This window comes from Phalacrocorax aristotelis, chromosome 20 (assembly GCF_949628215.1).
Source record: "Phalacrocorax aristotelis chromosome 20, bGulAri2.1, whole genome shotgun sequence".
Taxonomy (NCBI): domain Eukaryota; kingdom Metazoa; phylum Chordata; class Aves; order Suliformes; family Phalacrocoracidae; genus Phalacrocorax; species Phalacrocorax aristotelis.
The window spans coordinates 788,740-808,454 of record NC_134295.1 but is presented as its reverse complement, the minus strand read 5'-3'; the positions used below and the strand labels follow the sequence as shown (position 1 = coordinate 808,454).

Sequence of the window (19,715 nt, the reverse complement as noted above, 5' to 3'; positions counted from 1 at the left end):
TGGAGGGCTGGAGGTTTTTTTAGATACATCTGGAAACGAGGATGAATTCACACTGCTGAGTCTGTAGGCAGCCACACAGCGCAGGTGCAATCCCCGAAGGGCAGGAGCGAGCACTGGTGGAGGACACGTGCATCACCCTGCATTGTGTATGCCACAAACTTCCTTAGACCTGAGAGATTACCTCTGTGGTCTGAGTCATTCAATCCTCTTCTTTTGATTGCTCATTTGGTCTGCAGGCTTCATTTCTCTACAGATGGTCCTATTTCACTGAAGAAGTGTGCAAAAGAAGATATTGGCAATCCTTATGCATTTGAAGAATTGGTTTTTCAAGCAATGAATAAAATCCCCAACTTAAAACAGCTGTAAACTTTTCTCTTATAAACAAAGCTTTACTTTTTCCACAGGGATGGGCAGAATCGGAGCTGGGAGATCCAGGTACACATCACGGATTGATTTTGCAAGCAAACAGTTATGCCTGATGGTGAGGAATGTACATAGAGTGGGAAATAGCTGGCATCATGAAGCTTGAGCTGCGCTCCCTTCCTCCCCCATGGGTCAGTCAATCTATGCAGCAAAATCTCATGACCCAGAGATTCCCTTCTTTTGGAATTAACATTTTTATTGGTTTAAAACAAAAGAAAACAAAACAAAAAAACCCAACCCCAAGTCCCTGGGCACAAAAGCACCTAGAGAAAACACTGGTGCTTTTCAGCCAAACAATATCGTGTGTAAATTATCAGGCCAGAAATTTACACAATAAAGCCCGTCCATCTTCAAGAGCCTGGCTGTTTGTCTGTCAGCTCCTCAGAGCTGACACTAACAAAATAGAACAAAAGAGGAAGAAAAAGATCTTATTCTCTCAGATGAGAGTGTCATTATTCTTCAAAGGAAGGGAGGGACTCTGGGATTTTATCACAGCAAATGCACCACGCTAAAATGGACCCTCTTTCAGAAGAACAGCTCACCCAGGAGAACATACTGTACATCTCGGCTGCAGCCAGACAATTCCAGCATCATTACAGATCTTCAGGAACCACGAATCCCATACAGCTGAGAGAGGGATCTGGATTTTCACAGTAACCTTCTGTCAAGAGACAAAGAAAACCCTTTTAAAGTGCTGCTTTTTTTCTTTAAAGTGTATTTTCATCTCCTGACAATGGTTTGCTTATTTAGCATATGTAAGAGACCACTTGCAGTACAAATTACACACTACCACAGTCCAACACTGTGTTTGCTTTATTTCTGTTTATTTTATGGAGCATTTCTTAGGAATATAATTTTGGAGGGATGAGGGTTATTTCTCCTAGAATACTTCTGAAGCTGAAAAGCAAGTTCCAGTTTGTTAATGCTCTTAAACAGAGTAAAAAGTGGTGCTTCACTACAGTTTGTACTACTGTTTCTTGGAATTTACTATATTCTATTTCAAATTAGTTTCTGTCACAGATGGAGTCAACCTGGGAGCTGCCCATGCTGCCCTCGCTGCCCTCTCCAACCCCTGCCGCCCTTGTCAAAAGCCCCGTTTTGCTCACCAAAGATTTGTTGAACGTGAACAAGTGTTTTAACAGTTCAGGACCTGCAAGTATTTGCCTACATGCTGTTTCAAGCAGACCAGTGGTCAAACTGACTCCAACAATATCTATTGCACATACAGGTTTCAGCCATAGCCCTGCTCTATATTTCCCATAGATTTGACCTGTTGTGGACACTTCTATGATTAGGAATTTGTTACTGTCTCTGGGCATTTCTCAAAGAAATATTTACACTCCTACTTTTAATCATATGTACACTGACTTCTTTACATGACCTCAGATTTTTTATTCAAAGATTGGATGTACTTTCCTTAAAATACTACAGCTTCTGCAGTAGGTAGCAGAAATGGATGTTAAATTTCTTTACGCTTGATTTGAAAGCTAGCATTGCATTACTAGCTGAACAAAAAGAGGTAAGTTGAGAAACTGTGTAAAAATATTATGATTTAAAATATAATTTTAGAATGTAAATGGATTTAAACATTTTAAAAGGTTCTCTATTTTTTATATTTCTAATTGTTTTCCTCCTAGTTTATGTTGATATTGCTAAAGTGATTACTTTGTAATCTCTGTGAATACACATTGAAATATTCATGCTTTTTATATCAAAACATCTCCTTTTTATTGTGCTTAGCTTACAGAAATGGACACACCCACGGCTTCACTAACAAATAAACACTGAAATGCAAAACAAACGCAAATAAACACTGAAATGCAAAATCAAATACTGAACTGGACCAAATCAAGACGGGGTTGCTTCAGCAAGGTAACATGTCCACCTCCCCCATCAGCACCTGCTACCTGAAATGAGTGAGAGCACTTCAGTCACTGAGGTGATTTCACCTTTGACCGAAGCCTTAAATATGGACTTACTTGTGTAATAAATGTTCACAGAAACTTTGTTAATTTATTGGAAGGCACTGTTAGCAGTGAAGCAATTTTCTTCTTTAGCGGCTGCGTTCTCAGGTAACAGGGCTGTTGACGCCAGCAGAGTGAGTGCCACTTTAGTATCTTCAGGGTTGGTGCAAATGTTTTTGTTTGTTGACTGCAATAATTTTTTTTAAGTTCAGGTACAATTGCCTCTAGGGGTGGCCTTAAAAAGTACCTGTAATTTAGTTCATTGTATATAGTAAGCTGAAATTAAAATAAGGGATAAAGTTTAATCACAAATTGTTATGTAGGCTCTACTTATAAACACTTCATTATTCTCCCACTGTTTTATTGACTTATTATGCATTCTAGGCCTTTTAGAAAGCTTAGAGCATTCATCGCCTTTCAGAGGCAATACAGCAGGGTTTACCTCATCTAACGAGGCCTAAAATGGTAGCTATCTCATTCTGCATTGCATCCATGCAAGCACAGCTTATGAGCAAAAGTCTCGGCTTTCCCTGAGTCCGCAGTGACATGTTGGCCAGCTTCCCTTGGGTGGGCCCTGGTGTTTGGCCACAGGATGAGGCAGATCAGGAAACGGCCTGTTCTAACAAAAATGGTCAGTTCCATGATTTAGCTCATCCAAAGAACTAACAATGGCTCTGCCAGAGACACAAGTGAGAGCACAACTTCTCCTCACAACTACCTGATGGTGCTGGGATCCTCCTCAGCATCCTGCCAGACAGCCATGGGCCGTGGTGCCATGGACAGCCATGCTGGGCTCCTCCTCGGTGTCCCACCAGGCAGCCATGGGCTGTGGTGCCATGGACATCCAGGCTTCACACTGCCCCCCAGGCCCTCCAGTGGGCGGGGCGGGCTCCCTCTTACCATGACTCCCTATCACCACGGTGCCCCATCACCACGGCGCCCCATCACCAGGACTCCCCATTACCACAACTCCCTATCACCACGGTGCCCCATCACCACGGCACCCCACCACCACGACTCCCCATTACCACAACTCCCTATCACCATGGTGCCCCATCACCACGACTCCCCATCACCACGACTCCAATCACCACGACTCCCCATCACCACGACTCCCCATCACCACGGTGCCCCATCACCACGGCGCCCCATCACCACGATGCCCCATCACCATGACTCCCCTACACCATGGTGCCCCATCACCATGACTCCCCATCACCACGACTCCCCATCACCACGGTGCCCCATCACCATGACTCCCCATCACCACGGCGCCCCATCACCACGACTCCCCATCACCGCGACTCCCCATCACCATGACTCCCCATCACCACAGCGCCCCATCACCACGGCTCCCCATCACCACGGCGCCCCATCACCACGGCGCCCCATCACCACGACTCCCCATCACCACGGCGCCCCATCACCACGGCGCCCCATCACCACGGCTCCCCATCACCACGGCGCCCCATCACCGCGACTCCCTATCACTGCGACTCCCTATCACCGCGACTCCCCATCACCACGACTCCCCATCACCACGGCGCCCCATCACCACGGTGCCCCATCACCGCGACTCCCTATCACCGCGACTCCCCATCACCACGACTCCCCATCACCACGGCGCCCCATCACCGTGACTCCCTATCACCGCGACTCCCCATCACCACGACTCCCCATCACCACGGTGCCCCATCACCGCGACTCCCTATCACCACGACTCCCCATCACCACGACTCCCCATCACCACGGCGCCCCATCACCACGGTGCCCCATCACCGCGACTCCCTATCACCGCGACTCCCCATCACCACGACTCCCCATCACCACGACTCCCCATCACCACGGCACCCCATCACCACGACTCCTCATCACCACGGCACCCCATCACCACGACTCCTCATCACCACGACTCCCCATCACCACGGCGCCCCATCACCACAATGCCCCATCACCGCGACTCCCCATCACCACGACTCCTCATCACCACGGCACCCCATCACCACGACTCCCCATCACCACGACTCCCCATCACCACGGCGCCCCGCCGCCTCACCCCCCCCTCGAGCGCGCATGCGCCCGCGCCCGCGGCTCGCGCATATGCGGGCTCTCCGTCAGTGACTCTTGGCGGCCACAGCGCATGCGCAGAGGCCGGTGGGGCTCTGTCAGCTGGGTCCGGCGGCGCCGCTCTCGCTCCTTCCCTCCCGCCCCAGCCATGTCGTACGGCCCGCTGGACCCCCACCGCCCCGGGGCGCCGCCCCCGCCACGGGACTTCGGCGGCATTATCCAGACATGCAGCGCCAACGTTCAGCGCATCGCGCAGTACAGTGAGTGCGCCCGGGGTGGGAAGGGGCGGCCCGGCCCCGCCCCGCCGTGAGGAGCGCGGCCCCCGTGGGGAGCTCTCCTCGGGGTCCCGCGGGAGCCTCCGCCTGGGCGGTGCCGGGCGGGAGCGCCCGAGGCGGGCAGACCCAGGGCCGGCCTGGCGGCCTCCCGGTGGGGCCTGTGCTGCCCGCGGCCGTGGGCTCACAGCAGCCGGTAGCTGAGCTTCCCCCTCCACAGCCTGCGTGCTCCGCTGGCCTGGGCGGGATATGCGCCCATGGCGCTCTGGGCGCGGTGATAATGTCACCCGTACCGCGCTGCGCCCTTCCCCAGCCGAACCGACACCTCTGGGACCCCTGGCAAGAGCCATGGCTCCTCGTTCGCCTTCAGGCGCTTTCAGCAGGGTGCTCCGGGGGAAAGCAGGGAGCCGAGGGTTGTCACCCTGCCCTGCGCGGGCGTCTGGGAGAAGCAGAGGTTTCTGAAGGCTGATGTTAACTTGCCCGTTTCCTCCTAACCGGGCCGCGGAGCTCTGCGCGGAAGCGTTCTGCTGCTGAGCAGATTGCCGTTAAGTAAATGGTGTTGCAGTTTCTTGGTTGTCATTTGAGAAAGTTACCGGTGTTGTAAGCTAATCATTGAAATCCTGGTATTGATTACTGAGGTACTGCGTACTAAATGAGTCACTTCCCAAAGGGGCTTTGATATAACCCCCTCTTATGGATATTGCCTTTGCTGGAAAGGCACTACTTGTCCAAGTACCCATGCGATTTTTTTTAGGGGTAAGGTCTGCTGAACATGTTGGCTCCTCTGAAAGTTGGTGACTTCTCCAATGTGATTGTATAAAGCTATTAATATTGCTGAAACTGCTTTGCTTTTGCTCAGTCACGTTCATTTCCTCTTGCTATAGTCATGGCTGCTAGTTGAATTGCTACTAAGTTCACCAAATAACGGGTTGTCTGGGTTTTTTCCTCTTTTTTTTTTTTTTTTTCCCCCCCATGTCTTTACACCCCCATACCATCCACTTCCATGGGACTTCTGTGAGCTTCCCCTTCGAAGTAGCTCAGCTTCTCTTTCTCATAGGACAAGCTTCCCCTGTCTCCTGACCAGCAGCCACCCTATCTCAGTGCACTGCCTATCTAGAGCGAAACAAATAGCCTTATGGTTTTTATCAAGGTGGGTGGGAACACTCAGAACATCTGGCTTAATGTTATGGTAATTAACTTTATTATACATTTGATAAAAGCTTTTCATTCAAACCTAGGAGGACAAGAGATACTGAAGCCCTAAACCTGTCCTCATTTCTCCTTTCACTCCCTAAAGGGAAAACAGGAAGCGAACAGTAGACACAGTGGATTATTTTCTACTCCTTTTGGGGAACTCTGTAGACCTAGCGTTTCACACAAAAAGTACAGAAAGCTGATGACCTGAGCTGGCAAAACTGTTGCCCTCAAGACTGTTACGTTACCTAAGCATCTAGAGCAGAGATTGAAATGTTTTAAGTAAGTGAGTGTAAAATAATCAGTATGTGGAAGGCTTTACAGCCTAAAATTGAAAGGGTTTGGAGCCTGAAAGCTGTGGACTGAGGGGGCTCTCTGCATTGGTATGTATACCCATTATCCAAAGAATAACTGTAAAGAGCTCTCGCCCATTCCTTTGGCCTCCCAGACACTTTGCTCTCATTTTGTGTAGACTCTGTGAATTGCTGGTGGCTGAGATAAACTAAGCAAAGTGAACTGCTGAACCTGGCTCAGACCAGGGCAAAAAGCACATTGCCTGGTGTGGAAACGGGACTCGTGCAAAAATCTCCCCCAATGGAGGTAAAAAAAAAACATCTCGGGCTATCTAGACATTATAGCTCAAAAGCCACTTGCAAAGTCCTCGATACCTGCGCACAGAGTATAGTGCATGTGCCAGTTGTCAGTTCAGCCTGACTGAACTTCTCAGACCCTCCTGCGGCTGCCGTGCAGCTTGCTTGCTAGAAGCCACGTTCAGCTGAGCGTGCAAGAAGTTGCTAAACAGCTCCTTACTGGATGAGCTAACAGAAGGCAGGAATTCTCTGTGAAAGTACTTCCTTGGATGCAAATAGGCTAGAATACTTGCCTAATTACTGATTAAATCATATTTCAGCCTTAGCTGAGCTGCCATTGTTATGCGGCATTGGACATCACTTTAAAAGAAGTGGCTGTTGTAGGAATCTGATGTTTCTTCTGCAACACATTTAATCAGCTGAAGTAGCTTGCTCCAGGCTCAAAGCAGAAGTTACACCAGTAGAATGTCACTGAATTGGAGGTAGCTCTTGTTAAACTCCTGGGGTATTTCAACTCAATTCTGCTGCCTGTAGAACTGTATTAAGCTGATCCTCCTTGGTCTTGCCTCTCTCGATGCTTGGTGGGATAGTATATGATTTCATGATTGGTTTGACCCAACCAAGCTTTGTACTGCTGTCCTAGTAATGCTAAATATTGCGCAGCTGCTGAATAAAGTGGATCAGTGTGCTGATCTGTCAAAAAGATAACCTTCTAAGGTAGAGGGAGTGGGGAGAGAGACGGCACTTGCTTTTCAGGTAGCTTAACGGTTTGACGTGATTCATTGTGTGGTTGCATGATCACTAGTGCCTGCACAGGAAAGTAGTGGAAAAACCTGGGAGATAGAAGGCTAGAATATCTCTTCTTGCTACTATATGATTTCAAATTGATGCAGGGTAGCAGTGAAGCATTGCTATCTGCTGTTCTTGAAAGATTGTGGCAGTGTTGTGAGGGGTTTGGGCTACTGTGAGTAGAAGAATAAATTTTTTTTTTCTTTTTTTAACTGATAGCAACACTTAGCTTTTTATTAATTTTTTTTAATAACAGGACTAATAATTTAAGGAGCTTTAGAATATGTAAAAGTGGCCACACAGCAGAGTAAAGTTGTATTTCAGGCTATCGCTGCTGCAGAACAGAAATAGCAAGGCTGGTAGAAACAAGCAGCGATGTATGTTGGTCTGAAACGGTTGAGGAGAAGTGCACAAACTTTTAGCTCCCCAGACTTGTCTTCATGCCTCACTGTGACTTTATTATCTGAAAGTTAGTCCGTTAGGCTGGATCATGTGTAAATGGGGATGTTTAAAACACACTTTTGCATTTCAAGCAAGGAATATAAGTGTTGTGTTGCCAGCTTGAGTTAAGTCAAACATTGAAAGAAATCTCTTGGGGAGGGCTAGAATAATACATTCAAGAAGGAAGAAAACACACTAGAACTTGTCTTACTAACGCATCTTGTGATCCCTTTATCTTCAGCTGCTCAAATAAAGAATTTGATGAGCCAGCTGGGAACCAAGCAGGATTCCAGCAAGCTTCAGGAAAACTTGTAAGTGTCAAATGAGCTAATGTTTGTGTACATTCTCTCTCATTTCTGTCTGTATTCTTAGAGGAACCGGGTTACTTGCTTTGGGGAGATGCTTTATTAGATAAATTTAATACATTCTTGCAAACAAAAAATGGCTAGCTGCACTAAGTAGTTTACTGAATGAATTAAAGTGTTTCTGCAGGACTCTGGAGAAGCCATTCAAAACTGCTGGACAGGAACAGTTAGAAATGGTATAGTTTATTTAGAAAGGGCAGTAGTACATCAGCTGTGCATTAGCTGTGCTGGGAGGACTAGCCATAGGAGCTTCACTTGCTGTTTAGAAGAATGCTATATTAGGTACTTGGTCTTCCTGTAAGAGCAATAGGGAAAAACAGCAAGGAAGACCCATAACTGATGAAAAAGTAGCCTGTAGTATGGATGGATTTAGGCACTTCAAAGGTTAGCGATCCTATATGGCAGCCAAAATGCCACGTGTAATTTCAGAAGAACAGTATGCCAGTGGGAGACAATATAGAAGATGTTTAAACAGGCATAGTCCAAACTGACTCCTAGAGAGACTGGACAGGGAATCTGTGTGTCTGTGCATCTTTTAGAAACTTGTAAAGCATAAATAGCAAGCTATGAGAAGAGTAATTTCTGGAGTCATAAAAGAAAGCTTGAAAGTAAGTTCTTCCATTATGTCTTCATGTGACTGTACCTTGAATCTCTGAACATGCAGCTTCCCCATTTCTTATAATAGCCAGTTTTTGGCTAAGTTCATAACTTGTGGTGATTGCTGCATACAATATATTTGAAGGATGAGATCAGAGTCCAGTTGGGAGAAAAAGGAATTTGTTTGCCTGAGCTGCTCAGTTGACTCGATCTGTACTTAATCAGTAGATTAAAGAACTAATCACTGGTGACCAAACAAATGTCTTTCCATTTAATTTCACTGTAGAAATGGCTCTCCTCTTTAAGGTGAGGGTGGTTGCACTCCACAAACTGCCAGCTGCCATAGAAATTTAATACAAAAATGCACAGGTGGTTTATTCAGTCACATATTGCAGGTCAACTTATACAATAATGCAGCCTGAATGCTTTGATTTGCATATCTGTTGGGCTGTATGGACTTTCACTTAAGCATCCTGTATCCACTTAATGCCAAACAAATTGGTTCTTGTTTTAGTATTCTGTGTCCTGGTTTACAGCGTTAGTTTTTGTGCATATGACCGCAAAATAAAACTTGGCGGTCCTGTTCTCTGTGAAGCACTGGCATTCTTTCTAATGAACTGCATCTTTGATGTACAAGATGGTGTCTTTACATTAAGTTCAGTGTAATTAATGTCTTCCTGTACTGTGGCACTAATGAAGGTACAGCTGCACTAGATCCTTTGCAACAACAGCTTTGCATTGCAGTGTTGTTGGAAAACATAAAGGCTCAAGGGAAAGCCTTGCATTTCCCAAAGTAGCAGCTGGATCATTCCTCTCTCTGACCATTAATTTTCGCAAAAATGTACAAATCTAATATTTCTGAGTCTCTGTACCTTTATCAAACGAACATTTAACCAACGGAGGTGGCGGTTGTCAAGTGAACACTTAGTTCTCGGTTGGTACCTCAAGGAATTCACCCTAAAAGAGAGATTACGTTCACTGAATAAATTGCCTCTCCCTTGAATTTCTGTCTCTTATGCCATTGGAGCAAAATATCTTTTTAAAAAGACTACTGAATTCTAGTAGTTAGCAGGAAGCACAGAACTTCTTTGAATCTTTTTATAAAACGTAGTCCAGAGTCAAGCTGGTGGTAAATGCTAGAAGTACATCTGTGTTCCATTAGGGTGAGGAAAAAATCCCCACCATAAAGATGTGCCATCTCAGAACCCCTACCTTTGGTCGTTATTTTGGAAACTGAAATGCTTGCAGACTGCTTTTTAGGTAGAAGCTTGTTTAACTGCTTTTGAACTTTTATTACAGACAACAGCTACAGCATTCTGCAAACTGCCTTGCCAAAGAGACCAATGAATATCTAAAGGAGTTGGGGTCTCTACCACTTCCTCTGTCTGCTTCTGAACAGGTGGGCACACAGAATTTGTCTGGTCATATTTTTAAATCACTCATTTCATAAAACTAGCTTAGACTGCAACCCTGCAAAGCTTGAACTGGCCCAGCTGAAGAGGCAGCAGCCTTTTGCCATGAAGAATGTTGCTGAAGCAGGGCAGTAGATTAAACTGGCTACGTCCTGGCTGTGTATATGGAACTGGGAAAACAAAGTTTCCCAGTGGCAAATAGGTATAAAACTTACTCGCAGGAGAATGAGAAGCCCTAAATGTTTGGGGAGAGCTAAGTATGAGATTCTGTTATTTTTCAGAAATTTACTCAGAAAAATCTTGTTTACAAAGTGCCAGGTGATGCGAGGCAGTCTTTTAGAATAAGAACTCATAGAAAACTGCATGTCAGTATGAAATGTGATCATGCCAAGAAGCTTTCCCTTGCATGTGATTTATTAGCAGGGGGTGGGAAGCTGACTCACCTTGCTCATGTTTTAATAAAGCAAAATATAGTGAGGCAATGATTATGACTTTATCTCTTGCCAAATAGTCCTTCAAGTTCCCCCTCCCTATGGGAAGGGACAGTCCTCTGTGGTTGGTGTTTTCTTGCTCTACTTTAAATCACTACCACAGTATTGATATATCTGCTTTTGTGATACTGCTGTGGGGTGATCTGTGGACATGGGTCAGCAGATGTTGTCTTAGTCTAACTCTGCATTTAAAGATATGTATCCCAGTTGTAAGCATGGCCATGTTTTGCCTGTTTGTTCAGCAAATATTTTTCAGTTAATCTCCCTCTGGTCAACAAAGTCCTGTCCCATGCACCTCGCTGAATGCAGCAGTGCCTTTCGAAGCCTGGTGGAGCAGTCCAGTCAAAATCTGCAGGAGCTGGCATCAACATGCTGAGGATCTCCTCTGGCAGAAGGGTTGTTGCTTCCAGACAGTTCAGGTGGAAGCTTCAGTGTATTATGAGACTGCTATAGTGGCTTATTATAGAAAAAAAAAATTAATTGAAAGCATCTATTTCTTCAAAATGGCTGTTGAATTGATACAAACCCATTGAAGGATTGCAGGCTTTCCACTACTGTAATTTGAGATAGCTTTTGGGAGTCTCTGTAATGGAAAGCAAAGAACTGACCAGAGTAGTGAGTGTTCTTGGGACAAACTTTTTCACAACTTCTTATTTCCCATAACTGGGATGTCACAACACTCGAAGGAGATGTTCTGTGGAGGCTAAATAAGTTGATACTGTGAAATGAGGATGCAAAGGAATATTACAACTAATGTATCTGGAGAAAAGATAAACTGAAATGGTTATCAGGACTAAGGAGATTCTCTGATCAAAGAACAGCAGGCTTGTAGTGTGGCATGGCTGGGAGAGACAGCTTATGAAACTGGGGTAATAGGTGTTGTCGTTAGTTCTGGAGGTGTGGGGCTTCCTATATTTGTAAGAAAGTTAAGGGGGTTATTTTATCTGGACAAGAGAAAGTTAAGTACTACCAGCTTGGCTAAGTAGAGGAATGGAGGGTAGAGGCATTGTAGGTATCCAAAAGGTAAGTAATTAAATGTGGTAGATAACTGGAACGTGATTTGAATAAAAGTAATGGTGTAGAAGACCTCTCTATTTCAGACTTAAAACTAGATTGAAACTGGAGAGCCGTATTGCACAGAACTGTTCTGCAGTAGGCAAGGCATAGAGCATTTGGTATAACAAATTAAAATATGGTGGGCTTTTTGTTCTCTCCAGCACCCCAGAACGCTAGAACCTTGTTTTGTTTCAATTCTTTAGCGCCAACAGAGGCTTCAGAAAGAACGTTTAATGAATGACTTCTCCGCAGCCTTAAATAACTTCCAGGCAATACAGAGGCGAGTGTCAGAGAAGGAAAAAGAGACCGTAGCAAGGGCGAGAGCTGGCTCCCGTATCTCTGTAAGTATTTAAAAGAATTCTGTATTGATGTAGTGAACTACAAGGCTTTTGAGAGATCTTGTACTTGCCTGCCAAATTCATAGCTGTCCACTGACACATTACTGAGCGCAGATGAGGCCTTGGTGCATTAGTTGTATCATTCGGGTGGTTGTAAGTCCTAGGCACTCATTTCAGCGTGCTGCTTGTCAGTGTTAGCAGAGGGGGGAAGGAATCCTGGTAGTTGCAAATGTCATGGAGGACAAGATGGGGAGTCAAGTATAGTTAATAGCAAAGCATTGCAGGCTGCTCTTTGCTTGACATTAGACCTAAACTATAAAATTTAAGAGGTCAGCTGGAAGACTACCACACCTTAAGTTACATCTTCAATCTCACGCCATGTCTCTCTTTTCTTAGCTTCTGTCCTGCTAATATCTCCAATGTACATTCAAACCTTCTCCCCATTATGTTTTCACAAACCCCTGTGCCAACTAAGAATTCATAGTAAAAAGGCCAGTGAAAGCATTTTTCTCCCCTTGCCTTGGGCCTTTGTGTTAAGTATGCATTCTTAATTTCTGCACAGGAACACATTTATTGGTTGGGTTATGCTATAAATTTTTTGGTGCGTGTTGAGAAAGGAAGTGACAAACAATGACAGCTGATCTGAGTAAACGGACTCGCTGCTTTTCATCTCTCAGTTGCCTTTGATTTGCAGAGGCAATCTGAATCTAAAAATTAAATCTAAAGATTAATCTAAATCTAATCTTAATTAACATAAGTTAAATCTGGAAGTTGAAGTGACGGCAGCATTCTCAAAGAACTCTCTGGAAAATACATGCCTTTGTCTTAAAGGTATTCGTGTTGATTTTGTGAGTGGTCCTGGTAGTCTGCAAGACTTAACTCATTTATCTCTTCCAGGCTGATGAGCGGTTCAGAGAAGAACAGCTTGTTTCATTTGATAGGTAACAGCTGCTTCTACTCTTTATATATAGTTTTAACCATGTATAACTAAAGTTTTCATGGTAAGATACATTATTGTAACTTAGGCCAGGGTCTGCTAGCTGAACGCAAAGCAAAAAGATTTGAAATGCAATTATTACAGTACTTCTAATATACAGAGTAAAATTAGCTGCATATGACAGTATTTTATTCTCCTTAAATGTAGGTTGCATGATTACTGCCCTGAGGGGAATAGTAGAGTCCCTAGTATGTGGCCACTGGAGGTCTGGTTTTCTGGACTGTGAGCACAAGATTACCAGACAGGATTTGCCTCGCTGTGACTCTTTCCACAAAGAGCTGAATATTTATTTCATGGGTTTGGGTGTTATCTAGCAGCCCTGTTGGAGGTATTATAGAGTAGTGGTTGATGCTGCCTTAAATTCAGAAGGCCTGGACGTTGTGCACTGGCAAACTAATCCTAGAACGTGCACAGGACAGCATTGCTGTCACCTGTCAGACAGTTGTGTCAGTTCTGCAGTAACAGTGTGCCTGCATAGTAGGTAGGTGTGTAAAATGTTCTATCAACTCTGCAGCGTGAGTAAAGAGAACTCGAGACACTCGAAGTATCTGTGATTACTGTGCCAGTTTCTACTGTATGTATGTTTGAGAAAACTGGGATGAAATCTGTTGGCCCCATCTGTTTAAATACTTTAACTTTCTGAATCAAGAGACCAACTTATGTGTCTCATCTATACATCCTCCCCCTGCAAACTGCACTTCATCTGATCAGCTGCTGGGCCTGCATCCCCTTCAGTAGCCCTGTGCTTTCACATACTGAGTCAGGAGCGAAAACCCCAGGGTGTGCAGTTATACAGATGCTGTGATGAGTTTGAAGGCCTTGCTCACTAAAGCAAGGGGAACCAGGCAGGTACCTGTTCATGTGGAGGCTCTTAGCTCGGTGAGAGATAGTGGCCCACTGCAGCTACGCCACGTTTGAAGTTGTTCTTGTGTGCTACGTATCAGAAACTTCTGCCTTAAATATCTGAAAACCCTACTGTCATCTCAGAGCTGAATCGCTGCAATAGTCAGCTGCCTCTGACCTAGTCCTGTAGCTTATCTTCATTTCTTTTGGCACTTGGAGACTTTAAAACTTACTGTTTAATGTATACATAACAGTGGAATGTTACAGCGCTTTCCGGCACCCTTCTCTTTGTTGAGAAGAGGGAGATGTTGCCCATGAAGAACTTTCTATGCTGAACACATAGACGGCTTTGTATTATAGGTACTGCCTTCGCTATAACTGGTGTAACTTGTGCAGCAGTTATGAAGTAACAGCTCATCAGGAGAGAGGTAGACTGGGGTGCAGAGTTACTTGGTTTTTAACATCTGTTTTGGTGTGTGGTTTAATTTGAAGTTCTTACTAGACTAATAAATTTAAATACTAAACCTCTTTATTCCTATTTCCAAATGCCAGATAGCAAGTGAGAATCTTTGAATCCAGATGCTTGTCAGGTGTTCTTTTGTTCTGATTATGTGTTTGCAGGCTACTCTCTATAAACTTTCACCCTGATTTCTCCCTTTTGGGGGATGGTGAGAGGGAAGGAAGGTGCAGGTATTTAGAAAAAGAAAAGCAGAACCGAAATAAGGAGGTTTCTTCTACAATGCTATAGATACATGTCACATCCTAGAACAGGGTATTCTGTGCATGTAACTGCTTTCCAGTTCCCTCACTTTTCCTGATCTGTTCCTTTTTCAGTTGTTCAGTTTGTCACTGTTGTCACAAATCAGTCCTGTCTCTGTGTATAGGTGCAGGGCCAGGGGGGTTCTGTAGGAAACTTTTCACCTTTAACTCGCTGGCGCTTTGCTATAAATGGAGTGTGGAAGCACCTGTACTCAGAAAGAGTCGCACTTTCTTTCCATCTCTTTCCAGTGGTGAAGATTGGAATCAAATGCAGTCTCAGGAAGAAGATGTGGCAATAACTGAACAGGACCTTGAACTCATTAAAGAAAGAGAAACAGCAATCAGGCAATTAGAGGTGACCAGTAGATGCTGCACAGTTAACAGTATTGGGAGATAAACCAAAGAAGTCGTGCAGTGCTAACTAATGGGATGGGCTGAGGAGAACTGAAGGTGGAGGAACAGAGTTCCTTGTAGAGAGGATTGATGCCAAGATCAATCTCCCTGCTCCTGGTGAAGGAGACTAGGTATAATTTTCCTTCGGTGTTGACTGGTGATCCTTCAGAGATGGTAGGAGCAACTCGTGTTACAATGTTCCTCTCAGTTCCACGCTGCACTAATTGCTAGCGTGATGAAAGAAATATTCAGTAGCAGGAATATTGTAGGCTGTTGTGTTAATCCCAGGTTCCATAGACAGTAGCATCAAGTTGCCTCAGGCGGTGAATGCTGGTATCTATTCTGACACTTTGAGCAACGGCAGGAGAGGTACTAAGAATGAGGATTAGAAAAACTGTAACCAATGTTTGTTATAACTTGTTGAACTGTTGTCTTCAGGCAGACATTTTGGATGTCAATCAGATATTTAAGGATTTAGCCATGATGATTCATGACCAAGGAGATATGATTGGTAAGTGTGTTTGGATAATAGGAAGTTTCTTTTTAGTTCAATTACATATTTTGCCTACATAGATGAAATTTTCCAGTATTCTATGTGTTTAAAAAAAAAAGGTATTCTGATTAATTTTTTTTAAACTCTGAAATATTTTACAATGAGTTTTCTTATTTTTCCATAGATAGCATAGAGGCAAATGTGGAAAGTGCAGAAGTCCATGTGGAAAGAGCCAGTGAGCAGTTACAGAGAGCTGCCTATTATCAGGTAAATTCTGTACGCTTGCATTATTGTCAATGTACAGTTGAGCAATGATGGAAGAGGCATGAAGGAAACATACTGAGGACTGCAGCACACCAAACAAGTTATTAAAAACAGCTTGTGCAAGTTGGCACTCACTCAAAATTGTGCTGCAAGGAGTAGATAAAGCACTTGAGTCAAAAACATGGTATTGAAATTACCGTTCTACTTCAGAGGCTACATAGTCAGTCTGTTCCTTCATGCAGGTGCGCTCAGCAAGTTTAAGTGTTTTGCTGTCTTTGCCATTTTCAGGAGTCAGCAGAACAGTTAAACACGAACAAATTCTCATGTTTTATCCGTCTTGCAAACATATCAGCCAGGACACTGATGTGCAGAAGTCCTTGCCCAGAACTGGGAAGCTTCTCTTGACCAGGATTTACTGCATCCTTCTTTAACTGCTGAGTTTCTACCCTGTACTCTGTCCTCTCTGTGCCAATCAAATCTCTCGCAGTGAATCTCACTGCTGCTTAGATCTCCTTTGTGTACGATATTCAATGTTTCCATAGACTCCTTTCATTGTTATTGTCCCTGTAGTTTCAGGTTCTGTGAAGGAACAAGGGTTCTGCTGCAGTCAGCCCTGTACAGAGTTTCACTGCTGTGCTTCCACCCAAGATAAAAAGATTGGACTCTTTAAAGCTGTTATGTGGGGGGAGGTACTAGAAGGCAGCAAAACCCCAGTGCTGCTGCAAGGGAGGGAAAGTAGCTTTTACCATCTGGCAGCATTTAGTAGTGTTGTCCTTCTCCGTGGCTTCCTTTATGAAGTTTGAGGTATGTTATAAAGCTAATTTTGGGAGCTATTGGACATGGATTAGATGTGGTTTTTTGAGATGGAGAAGGACGTAGTTATATGTAACTATCCTCAAATCCTTAGATACTAAGTTAAAAATACTGGGTGTATATGGACAGACTGTAGTTTCCTATGATGAATAAAGTGATTAAAGCTGTAAAATCAAAGTACAGTAACTGTATACTAAATCATTTAAACTGTAGAAATGCAATACTATTTCTACACCAACTCTACTCGGTCTCGGAGAACTGCTTAGCAGTTTTAGTAGTCTTACCTGGAAAATCTAAATAGCTAAATAGCCAAACCATGTTTGGCTTTCCTTTGAAGCCATGGTGCTATCTCTTAGGATGAAAAGCATATGGTAGGTGTTGTCAAGTTGAAGTCAGGCTTGCATTTTCCTTAAGAGAAGCAAAACTTGTCATGTTTTAGTTAGACCACTATGCTGCTAAAACTAAAAAGTTATCGGTAGGATCATGCAGTTTAAGGAACATGTAAAAGTGTTCAGACTACACTGGTTACTTCTCTTGAATAAGTATGGGTATCAAGTGCTCTAGTTTGCCAGAGTTAGTGACATTAACTGGTAGATTTGCTTTTTTTTCTCATCATCTCTTCCTGGTGTCAGTGGCTTTTTTTCTTCTTTTATTAGAAGAAATCCCGTAAGAAGATCTGTATCCTGATTCTTGGCCTTGCAGTGGCTTCTATAATCATAGGATTCATTATCTGGCAGACAACAAAATGAAATCTTCACATGGAACCTGGTTTCATTGCTGAGATTTTTTTTTTTCCCTCAGAGCAAACAGGCTGACTAGTCTCGGAAATCAATTGACCACCCTGAGAGAGCACAAGCTGGAACTACTTCTAGTAATAGATATTAGCAACTAATGTGCAGATAACTAGTATTTGGAATTAGTGAACCATGGAGACAGTATTTATCAGTTTATATACAAATTATATTGTTTTATGTAACTAAAATCTCGTGGTTTTGCTTTCTGTAATGTATTATTCCCTGTCCCAACTGAATGCTGAAGTGTGATCAATAATTGGAGATGTCTTGTTTTTGACAAGTGGCACAACTCTAATATTTTATATGTGTAGGTAACTTTGTTGGACTGGAATAAGAATGACATTCAAAGAGGGCACAACACTGATCCGCATTACCTTAACCCAGCAGTTTCTGAAGTCTCCAGTATCTGCCCCATGGTTTTATTAGTCTCCAAGTGGCTGTGATTCTAGATTCTCTTGAAGAGAAAGATGTTGTTACCAATTTGAAAAGCAAGGAGAAGTATGCATGGTTGATAGTTGGAACCACTGTTTGCTGGTCAGTTTAGCCCTGAGACTTGTAACTGTGTTGTTTAATTTTTTGAGTGGGGTTGGGTGTTTTGTTTTTTTCTTTTTTCCAAAATGCATCCTTTGAGGACAGGATGTTCTTTGACTTGTGATCCAACAGTACAACTCTTTAGAGAAACTAGCTGGTGGTTTGTTATTGGACTAATAAATATCTTCTAATGCTGACTCTCAAGCAGTAGAAACACAGAGTTTAGCTGCTTGCTCCTAATTGTTTTTAGAAGCTTCCAGGGAGAAGATCAGACAAAGATGAGGAAGTGGGCACCTAAGTTTACAAGCTAGCAAGATAGATGAGTATTAGCCGAAATCTTACTTTCAAAGAAGTACCCCTAAAACTCGCTTGTAGTGTACCAGTAAATATTATGTGTGGTTTGTGAACATCTGGTATTTTCCATTCTTTACGAAACAGAAAGTGCAGGAACTGGCTGAGTGAAGTGCTAGGTTTTTCAGACTGAGGATGTGTGTGCACATGAAAATGATCATTTGTTCCAACTGTCTTGCTAGCAGAGCTGGACGGAACGTAGCAGCCACTCCATGCTTCAATGTAGCTCTGAACTGACATGCACTGAGGGAACAGTAATCTGTCCAAAGCCCAACAGAGTGTGGTAAATGCAGCATACTGACCCATTTTGTATTTAATCCTTATTCCATGTCTCCTGTATAATAAAGTAAATGTGAAAGCTGGGAAGGGAGTGTGTTCTCCCAATTGCACAGTGGTTTGCACTATTGCGCCATCATTCCATCTAATAACCATCAATAAACACTTTTAAAAGCCTATGTCAGAGCTTCTTTCTCTTGCAGTTTAGGCACCGGTGTGGGTATGTTTGCAGTTCCCTCTGTAAGCAGGGTAGGAGACTTGATGTCAGCAACAGCAGTGTTTCTTCCAGCTTCAGTTCTGTGGTCCCCATTTCTGAAAAATGAAACTACCTGACAACACTGACTTTCACACGGACACACACAACTGCTGTGCAGAGCCCTGTACAATAGCTGATTGCAGAAAACTGAATGTGATGCCCCAGATCGGTGCTGAGTCAATTCTGACTAGCTGCCTGTTGCTAGAACTTCAAGTCTTTGCTGAGCCTGTATGGTAAAATCTGGGAAGGAAGCTGTGTGCCACTCTGCTCCTTATTTAAAATATTCCTCCTAAACGGTAGAGCTGCTGCTCTGTGCACTGCCTGCTGCAGGGATGTCACATCTCCCTGTGAAAATGAAAGCACTTTCCTCATCCCCATGCTTAAAGGGGGGCCTGGGTGCATTATTTGTGGGATCCATCCCCACTCTGGTCTGGTTTTGTCCCCTAGAAACTGGAATTGAGAACACCAGCCTGGCTTGCTGGACTCAAGATTGCTGTAACTGCTTGACTCCTTCCTCCTCTTTCTTTACATCATTGAACTCAGCAGTGGAACTGCCACAGAACTGGTTTTAGCAGCAGTCCTTACTAATGTTAGTGAGCGTGGAAAATCACCATCAGAAACTCTCATCTCTGTTGCTGCAGCATTCAGGCTCTAAGTGTTCCTGGCTCTCAGATGTGTTTTCCACCACTCTGGGAGATGCTGGAAGCTTACTCGGGGAAGTCTGGCGCTTGCCACGAGAGCCAGCGCCGGCATAGGCCTGCTTGTGCCGCTGGTCAAGGCAGCCGTTCCTGCGCCGCTTGGGTGCAAGGCCCTCAGAGCAACAGCACTTAGGGGAGCTGCGGCTCGTGGGGATAACGTGATTTTTCCCTCATATAAGGTCGATTATCTGTGTTTGTAACGAAGTACATGACCTGTGCTACCTGCTGTTTAACTGGGTTTCTGTCTG

The 19,715-nt window shown here is 44.1% G+C and overlaps 1 protein-coding gene and 1 long non-coding RNA gene across 5 annotated transcripts; one reads left to right on the top strand and one right to left on the bottom strand.

The window, feature by feature from the left end:
- Window positions 1-388: 388 nt before the first annotated feature.
- On the bottom strand, window positions 389-4,017 carry LOC142066839 (uncharacterized). Of its 4 annotated transcripts, none has more exons than XR_012663809.1 (3): window positions 3,106-4,017; window positions 966-3,006; window positions 389-816 (listed from the first exon to the last, which is right to left on the bottom strand). It is a non-coding gene; the product is annotated as an uncharacterized LOC142066839 (long non-coding RNA). The 4 variants fall into 4 exon arrangements; XR_012663807.1 differs by having other exon boundaries at window positions 389-1,084; window positions 2,263-3,006; XR_012663808.1 differs by having other exon boundaries at window positions 389-2,330; window positions 2,403-3,006.
- A 559-nt stretch (window positions 4,018-4,576) lies between these two features.
- STX12 (syntaxin 12) lies at window positions 4,577-18,692 on the top strand. Its single transcript, XM_075115098.1, has 9 exons — window positions 4,577-4,714; window positions 7,982-8,051; window positions 10,002-10,101; window positions 11,865-12,002; window positions 12,897-12,940; window positions 14,848-14,953; window positions 15,430-15,502; window positions 15,669-15,751; window positions 17,218-18,692. The coding sequence occupies exons 1-9, from the start codon at window positions 4,603-4,605 to the stop codon at window positions 17,308-17,310; spliced, it is 819 nt and encodes a 272-aa protein (XP_074971199.1). The 5' UTR covers window positions 4,577-4,602; the 3' UTR covers window positions 17,311-18,692.
- The last annotated feature ends 1,023 nt before the right edge of the window (window positions 18,693-19,715 follow it).

Bases quoted from the DNA above. Each gene is read 5' to 3' on its own strand.
- STX12 (XM_075115098.1), top strand. From the start codon at position 4,603: ATGTCGTACGGCCCGCTGGACCCCCACCGCCCCGGGGCGCCGCCCCCG. The intron at 4,715-7,981 runs GTGAGTGCGCCC...CTTTATCTTCAG, and splicing joins TCAGCGCATCGCGCAGTACA to CTGCTCAAATAAAGAATTTG. The intron at 12,003-12,896 runs GTAAGTATTTAA...TATCTCTTCCAG, and splicing joins GAGCTGGCTCCCGTATCTCT to GCTGATGAGCGGTTCAGAGA.